Source organism: Trachurus japonicus, chromosome 22, assembly GCF_045865225.1.
Source record: "Trachurus japonicus isolate A0001 chromosome 22, Traja_1.0".
Taxonomy (NCBI): domain Eukaryota; kingdom Metazoa; phylum Chordata; class Actinopteri; order Carangiformes; family Carangidae; genus Trachurus; species Trachurus japonicus.
This window is the reverse complement of record NC_140928.1, coordinates 9487522-9496716: the sequence shown is the minus strand read 5'-3', so window position 1 is coordinate 9496716 and position 9195 is coordinate 9487522. Positions and strand designations below refer to the sequence as shown.

At 38.2% G+C, this 9195-nt stretch overlaps 1 protein-coding gene across 1 annotated transcript; it reads left to right on the top strand.

Moving 5' to 3' along the window:
• The first annotated feature begins 636 nt into the window (after positions 1–636).
• On the top strand, positions 637–9160 carry slc18b1 (solute carrier family 18 member B1). Its single transcript, XM_085767072.1, has 14 exons — positions 637–941; positions 1137–1276; positions 2483–2578; positions 2678–2751; positions 3626–3773; positions 3978–4134; positions 4226–4362; positions 5319–5420; positions 5533–5624; positions 6934–7029; positions 7139–7213; positions 7347–7440; positions 7819–7868; positions 7981–9160. The coding sequence occupies exons 1-14, from the start codon at positions 911–913 to the stop codon at positions 8063–8065; spliced, it is 1377 nt and encodes a 458-aa protein (XP_085623198.1). The 5' UTR covers positions 637–910; the 3' UTR covers positions 8066–9160.
• Positions 9161–9195: the final 35 nt, after the last annotated feature.

Here is a 9195-nt window from a genome sequence, read left to right as displayed (position 1 = left end):
CCATAGCCTAGTTGTGAACAAGTGTAATTTCAACCATGAAACCCTAGGGAAAAACTCACCTATGTACCCACATGTAGGTACTGTGATTTAAGTACAATAGGATCAGATGTGACTGGGGGATGGGCTGCCTTCCAGCCTGAATCCAGGGCAAGCCTCTAGAGATTCAAGATACTGTTTGTTTATTGTTTGCACTTTAATAAAACATTACAAACAAATAGTATATCACATAAAAGAAAGAAAATATACAATAGATAATATGATAAACTACAATGAATCAGTGCTGGAGAGGTTAGAAACCCTGGGAGGGCTTATCGAGAACCTCACTATTAAAATAAATAAGTAAAATTAAATGTATCTTATCAGAATAAAATAACAAATGAATTAATGAGAGAGAAAAAAAACAAATTTAAAACAAAATAACCAAAATTAGTAATTAAGCAATGAATCAAGAAATAAATTGAAATGAATCAAGAGATAGGCTACTGTAATTTGATTCTATTAATTCTGAAAATAACTCACCGATAAATTTCGTTACAGGGTTATATTTGTGTCAATTATATATAAATAAAACATAACTTATGATTTGGCTTAATTGAATATAATGAAAAGTGGGATTTTGATAGTCACATGGCTACCGGACCGGAAGCCATGCCTTTATTTTGAAGGCGGGGACGGGAAAGTGGTTTTACTTCCAAATTTAGCCTAACTTTTGACACTTGACTTGGTTGAGGAACTAACACAGCGTGAGCGAGGGCTTCCTTGTGTGTGGACGTGGGTTAATGTCGCTGAACAGACTCGCGGGCTCCGAGTGACGGTCTGTTGTCCGGATTCATGCGCTCGCGCTGCGTCGTTATGTCACTGTCTGAATCTCTGACCTGAATAACTTGGTGAGAAACTGTGGAAATTAAGAATGGAGGCGCAGACTGACCCCCAGCAAACAGGTTGGTAGCCCTTTTGTGAGTTAAGTATAAGTACAGCCTTATAACACTATAACACAAGAGTGTATACGTTTTGGTAACCTGTTGCTACATTTTCTATTCATGCAATTTTCATTCAACACTATCGCATCTCATTATCCTACTGTTTTTTTTGTTTGTTTTTTGCTGTGCATTCATTTCCCTTTTTTTAAATGTCAGAAAGCAACAGCACTGCTGAATCAACAGACCCTCCCACGAGGATGACAAGGCGACAGATTTTCACCTTGATATCAATGGCATCCGTCAACTTCAGCTCAATGATTTGCTATTCAATATTAGGCCCATTCTTCCCCACTGAGGTAAGCTAAAGAAAAAGAAAAGACACAGAAAACCCCCATCACAGGATTCAAATCACAAAGGGATTTTCATAACTTAAAAGCTTTTGTTATTAGTGACTTACAACTAACTTATAGAGCTAAAAACAAGTCACAACTTTATCATAAAGGGTTCCTTGTGGCCTAGTTGGTCACACTGGGATTTGATACTTATAATCTTTAGATAGTAGAACAATGCAGATGATGACTAACATTGATCCTGATACCCTTTGTGGACCTACATTTTGAAACATAGGGTTTTAACTCAGATTTATTATTGTGCTTTTACTTAGCTCTTAATTTTGGTTGTTTTCTACAAATCAGCTCATGCCAAAAATATTGCTCTTTTGAACTACTTATGTGTTTTTACTGCCCTGATTTCTAACAGCAGTGTGACATGGACATGTAACTGTCCTTTTTGATGTGGACCTGAGTCTGTTTCTGTTTCTGGAGAGTGAGAGTAAATGAAAATGAGATGTGAAGTGATGTGTGACGTAAAACAGCAGAAGTGAGACAAAGTCAAAAAGAAGCCATGTAGAGTCAAGACCAACAATAATACATTAATATGCTTTAACAAAAATTGAGATACCCTGCAAACAAAGAGGCTGAAAAATAAACATACATAGCTTTTTTGTATGGATTGTTGTGTGTATATTTATACACCATTTGAGTCAAAGCATGGTGCATTAGCCTATAGACAGATGCTTTTCTCAGATTGTTACAACTATAAAGTTAATGGGGGAACAAGGCTGCAGGTTCGAGCGCATTGTTTGTCATGTTGTCGTAAAACTGGCCAACCAACCAACCAACCAGACAGAGGTCAGTAATTCCCACCAGTTTCTCCTCAGTGCAGCGAGTGGGATCATGTGTTTAGACATGAGAAAGTTTCCCTGAGGCCTGGTGAATCACTCTGTTTCACTGAATGGGGAGATGGTCTCAGGTAAAATCAGCTGAGATGATGAGTAACAACTGATTAACTAATGAAACACATCACGTGACGTAACAGTTGGTACTGGTCAACTGTTTGTCGAATCAATTTGTTGAAAAACTTTACTGAAACTGCATTTTCACTTCTCTTCATTTTCCATTTTCTGGCTGATTCCCTTCCCTTCATGTATGAATTCATAGTCATAGTGAGATAATCAGTTCAGTGAAGCCCCATTAATACATTACATTAATATTTCCACTCAGGCGGTGAAGAAAGGAGCCAGTCAGACTGTCATTGGGCTCATATTTGGCAGCTATGCTGTCTGCAATTTAATTGGTTCATTGGTACTAGGAAAGTATGTAAGTACTTGCCATAATTTCTTATCTAATCATATTGTTTGATCATGTGTGATGTACTGCACAAGAGTAACCAACTTTCTCCTTCTGTGGTTGTGTCAGATTGTCCAAATAGGAGCAAAGTTTTTGCTGGTTACGGGACTTTTTGTGTCGTCATGCTGCACAATTCTGTTCGGGTGAGTGTGATGAAGCATAACTCATTTTCTCAGGCGGATATGCAGACTTTTGAGGTTTTGAGTCTTGAAAAGATAGATATGATATTTATACACTACCTGCTAGGTTAATGCTGGGTTATCGACCTACACTCTTAACCCAAAAAATATTAAAAACACATCAGTGAGCTACATAGCAGTTCTAATCTGGATGATATTAAAGCGAACTGTCATGGTGCAGTAAGTACTCACTCATGTGGACTACATGTGTATCTGCAGATATAAATACTTAAGTCTGAGTAACATTTGCTGAAATCTAAAAAACAAATCGCCATAAAAACTCTCTTTAGAATTCTTCCTGACATATCCACTGTATGAGTTTTTATTTATTCATGGTAACATTGGATCATTTGTAGTGTCCTGCTGTTTAGTCTTTATGTGTTTGACTTGTGTGTTGTGTAAGTGTTGGCCACTGCTGCGCAGATAATTGCCCCCTTGGGGATAACAAAGACTGATTGAATTGATTGAATTAAAGTAAAAAAAATAAAAATAAAAACACTATCCAGCTGTTGAATGAAACGAAGGAGCCTTTAAAAAAAATAATGTAATTATATATTTGTGACCGATTTTTCTAAATATGTTGGGTGGGGAAGCTGGAGAGTATTAAAAGACAGACCATTGCGTTGTTGTTTTTAATATGGATAATTGAGAATTTGTGATTTTATTTTTTTTGGTGTAAAAAAAATGTGATTTTTACTTGTTGATGCGATTAGTGACCTTTTTTGTGAATCACACACTGTTCTTCTGAATTAGCAGTTTAATGTTTCTTCAGTTCAATGATCGTACCTTCCTGTTGGACATCAGCTGATCGTCTCCTCTCTTTCTTGTCTTCCTGCAGATTACTTGATCGGGTTCCTGAGGGACCTGCCTTCATTAGTCTGTGCTTTGTTGTGAGGTCCATCGACGCCGTGGGCTTTGCGGCTGCGATGACCTCCTCTTTTGCCATCACAGCAAAAATATTCCCAAACAATGTGGCGACTGTTCTGGTGAGTGCAGACCAAGCCTTGTCTCCCAGGCATGTTGTTTAGACACAAGAAAACAGAAAACGCATTATTGCGAGGGTTTGTTTTGGGTATCCCGTTTCCCCGGTGTCATGGGAAGAGAAAAATATGAACACAGTACGCAATAACAGTTATGTGCACCATGAGTCCTTATTTAAATGTGCCTCCTTCCTCTCTCTCTCTGTTTAGGGCAGTCTGGAGATTTTCACAGGACTTGGTCTCATCATGGGTCCACCAGTAGGAGGCTGGTTCTATCAGTCATTTGGATATGAAGTCCCTTTTATGCTTCTTGGATGTTTGCTGATGATTATGGTTCCTTTCAACATTTACATTTTGCCTACTATAGGTAGTAATGGTGTGGAGATATTATTTTCACATTTTTATTCATTTTTTTCTCCTCTGTTTATAATTTGAATTTTGTCCTCCTCCCCACGCAGATGCAGACCCCTCCAAGGATTCGTTCTTAAAGCTTCTCAGCCACGTGAAAATCGTCCTGGTCTGCTATGTGATATTTACCCTCAGCGCGGGACTTGGCTTCTTGGATGCCACGTTGTCCCTCTTTGCTATTGAGACGGTGATTTCCAACCTTTTCGTGATATCTGCAAGAAAAAAAAAAGTATTTTATTGTAATGTTGGAGGATGGGGTGGGTGAATGGGGATGGGCTCACAGACAGAGATCCACACTACCCTACAAAGGCGAAGTGCAGTATCTGCATTTTTTCAAATTTTTTATTTTTTTTTGACCAATCAAAAGTGTGGCATATTCTCTTCAATCTGGTAGAATATGATATTGGTACAGCAAAAATTTCCAGAGTTATTGGGCTTTTTATTTTGCTGTCCATCCAAAAGAGCACTGTGAAACCAAGGCAAAGTGCAGTATCTGCAAAGAGTACTGTACTCCCTACTTCTATAATCTACTCTATAATTCAATTGCAGTAAAACCAAGGCAAAGTGCCGTATCTGTAGCTAATACCAAGCCAAAGTGCAGTACCTGCACCAAAACTAAGGCAAAAGTGCAGTATCGGCCATAAAACGGTCAAAATTGGTCACAAAATATACCATAAAATGGTCAAAATTGGTCAGAAAGACTAAATAAATTACAGACTTGGTAATTATTCATAATTTGATGCTTAAACCTGACAATGAAAAACACAAAAAGCTGTTTTACAGATACTGCACCTTGCCTTTGTAGGGCAGCACAGAGCTGGAACAGGACTGTCTTGAACTGGGTAAACTGGTGAGGTGAACATTAACAAAGTCCAAGTTAAGCCAGGCTTTAATGTTAAGACCATTAGGAGTGTCACAACCATCTGCTGAAAAATGGTTGAGTCGCTCCTTTGCATTGCATCAGGTTGTGGAGACGCACCCAGCTGACACACACATACACACACACACACACACACACACACACACACACAAACACAGAGGTCAAACTGGGGACAAACCAACATTTTAGGGAAGAAAATCATCCTAACAAATGTTTTGTGCATCATGTGAATGAGTGTTTTTCTCCCTCTGCTGTGCCTGTAGTTTAATCTCTCAACTGGCTACGTGGGACTCATCATGCTCGGATTGTCGTTACCTTACTGTCTCGCCTCGCCGCTGATGGGTTATATTACCGACAAATATCCTGTGAGTGTGAATTCAACATGATTAATTAGGAATACATGTTTTTTTATTGTTATGCATCATTTTGAACCCCTGTATGTGTGTGTGTGTGTGTGTGTGTGTTGGTGTTCATCAGGCCACCAGGAGTTGGTTCATGGTGACAGGAGGTCTTCTAACAGCAGTCGGCTTCTGTCTACTCGGTCCGATTCCTATCTTTCAATTCCAAAGGTCAGCATGTAACGCCGGTGGACACTAACTGTCCTTTCAATGCAAAGACCAGATCCACTTTCATGTCTGACCACTCAAATAAGGAAGGTTGGCACAGAAGCACATAAAGAAACCTTCAATGTACTGAAGTTCTCAGATGACGCTGCAGTTTTGTGGACATATGAGGACAAGGGGAAGGAAGTCTCAGAGCAGCAGAGGGGGGTTGGGTAATTCTGTGGACTGGACAAAAGGAGCTGGTGGTGGATTTCAGGAGGTCCAGGACTTCTGCTGCTCCTCCTTACATTACGGGGGAGATGGTGGAGATGATGTTTAGGACTGTAAACACCTGAGAGTCCATCTGGACCAGGAGCTCGGCCACATTTGTTGCCTCTTTTTCTTGCAGAGGTTCTGGTCCTTCACAGTGCTGTTGACAGGGTTCCTACACATTTGAAATGTCCAGATTCCATACTTTTTCCAGACCCTAATTTCCAGATTTCTCGGTAAAAAAAAATCAAATTATTTGTGATATTTGAGTAAATAGATGTGCATAATATAAAAAAAGCATGCAATTAATCATTTGTTTTCATTATTCTGAATGTGTATGCCATTATGTGGAGATTGTAGCTGGTATAATAGCGCATACAAAATAATTAACCCAAATAAATAAATATATTTCCATACAATAGTTTCCATTTTCCATACATTTGAAATGTATAAAATCAAATTCCATACTTTTTCATACTTCCCATACTTGCGTAGGAACCCTGTGTTGATGTTTTATGAGACAGTGGAGGCCTGTGATGGACTGGAGCAATAGCCTGAGGGGGGGGGGGGCTGACCGACACCAACAACAGACTCAACTCATTCAGAAAGCTGGTTCAGTCCTGGGGGGTGGGGTGGGGTGGGGCCAGATCCCCTAGGGTGTAGAGGGAGATGATGTTGTAAAAACCATCATGGGAAACATCCATTAAAGATAAAGATCTCTCACCCTCTGGTCCCCTGCTGTCAAGTCAGACAGAGGAGCACGTCCAGCCACAGAGGTCTTTCTATCCTGGGGGGGTCATCCAGTGATATAGTTCCTCCCCTTCCTGCACAGCTCCATCAGCTCTACCACTCTTCAGTTTACTGTTCACTTCCACATTACACTGTTCATTCAATTCATTTTGCACAATCTGGTCAATTCACTTTCTGCTGTTCTACTTTGCATTTGTCCTGTCCTGTTTGCCCGTTTCCAAACTTTGCATTCAGCAAAAGAAAAAAACACGATGTTCTGATATTAACTTGTATTTTGTTTCCGTCTTGGTGTTGTTGTGCTTTCGTATGTGTGCAGTCAGCTGTGGTTGGTGATCTTCATGCTTGGCGTAATTGGGTTTTCTCTGGGCATGACAGCAATCCCTACGTTCCCTGAGATCATCACATGTGCATAGTGAGTGGCTTCACATGTTCTGCACCTACATTCATGACCTGACCTCCATTTTTTTTTCTTCATACATGCTGGGCCAAACACATACTCTACATTCTTCTCCTCTTTTCAGTGAGCAAGGATTTGATGAAGGACTAAGTACTCTTGGAATGGTGTCAGGGCTGTTTGGGGCAGTTTGGTCCCTCGGGTGAGTCTCAGTGACTTTTACTGACCCTGAAAAGCAATTTTCTACACTGAAGTAACCATATCTGAATCTAAAAAAATGTTGTGATTTGGATTTTAAAGTGGGAATTTGTTGTTGTTGCTGTTGTGGTTTTTAGGATGTTTTACGGCCCAACAGTGGGTGGCCTTATCACGCAACACCTGAGCTTTGAGTGGGCAGCCGCAGTCCAAGGAGGATTGGCGTTTTTGGCTGTAAGTACGAGTTTGTGCAGTGTTCCAATATTTGCATGAAGATTCATGTGAGAAAAGGACAAAAAAAGACAGATTATTACTTCCTGTTTTATTACTTCCCAATTTATGATTTATTACTACGCCATCAAGAACAAATGATTGCTCTCATGCTAGAGAGCACAGTGGACTCGTGGTCTCGTGGGGCAGAGGCAGCATAAAATTGTGAAATGTGTTGCTCTACTTGCATGTCATTCGTTATGAGGATAGATAAATCTGATTCCAAGTCTGGTCATCCTTCAGAAAGTTTAAGATTTCATGTAGAAGATTGATAAAGAAGCGTGCAATGCTTGTTTCTCAGCAGATAATCACATGAAATTTAATGACCACTCTGTCCCCCAGGCCATCCTCCTCGCTCTGTATTATATTTTTCAACGGCCGCAACAACAAAGGTAAATGAAATTATATTTAAATGCCATGTGTATTTATAAATACATGAAGGGATGTTTGGCCTTTGTGCAGTTTACAGGATGTAATAGTTATTTTTTTATCTTTGACTTAAAGCGTTCGAGAAGACGTGAGGAGACAAACAGATGAGAGCACTCCACTACTGAACGACGTGGACGGACGCCACATTAACCAAAACTAGATCTTAATGTTTTGCCTACTTAAGGGCATTAGTTACTCAAAAATAGTTTTTTTTTTATTGTCATTGAATTGCTTTGTAACTTTTTTAAATTATAATTTGTTGTGTTGCAGAGATTGTAATGATTTTTTTTTTTTTTGGGTACGTTTTCATGTTATAATTTGTTCTCATGAAATGCTTTAAAATATATCTATAGTAGCTGTGAAACAAAGAATTGTACACTACTGACTTGAGTTGGTACATTAGAAAACACATTGTCAGATTATCATTTCATTCTTTTCAGTATTTTTAAGTTGCACTTTGGATGAATGTTTCATGAATGAATATAGTGAACCACTGGAAATCATACAACATTCTGTCCAACTAAATGTGCCTTTTGTTGTATTAATCATCTTAACTTTTCTACGTCACATGATTGGATCCAGAGCTGCTGAGTTGTATTACTAAATTACATTCATAGTAATATAATGTGATGCTAGATAAAGTATAATTTAATATAAACACCAGTGCGGCTAGTGATGTTTTATGATGATATGGATTATTGTTTTTGATATAAAGACTTTTATTAAATATAAGACTAAATACTGTCAATGCTAATCAACACCATATATTAATGTTAATTTAGAAGTAGCATAACTTGAATGGCTCAGGAAATCATTTTTAAGTTTACAGGTAAAAGTTGGCTAGTAGTATACTACTTTTCATAATACAATAATGTGTGTGTGTGTGTGTGTGTGTAATATGAACACTGTGACTTTTCATATTCTAAACAGAAAGGAAAGAACAAAACATTTGGAACTTTCTCTGTTTATATAGTTGTGCGGAAATATAATCTGTAAACTGTTAATCTCTTACGGTCTAGAAAATACTATATTAAAACAGGATCTTAATTTTCTATGTTGTCCATAAAAAAAATTACATATTATTATATTATAAATTATTGACACAATTGTCAATTCGTTTTCACTGATAAATAATTTAAAAAATGTAAAACATACAAAAAGAATTGTTGAATTCTTGGTGTATGTAAGTACAATGCATAATATAAACACTTTTGACAGTAAATAGTAAAAAAAAAAAAAGGTCAAACATTAAAAATACAGCACACTGCATCAGTACTTTTCATTACAAAA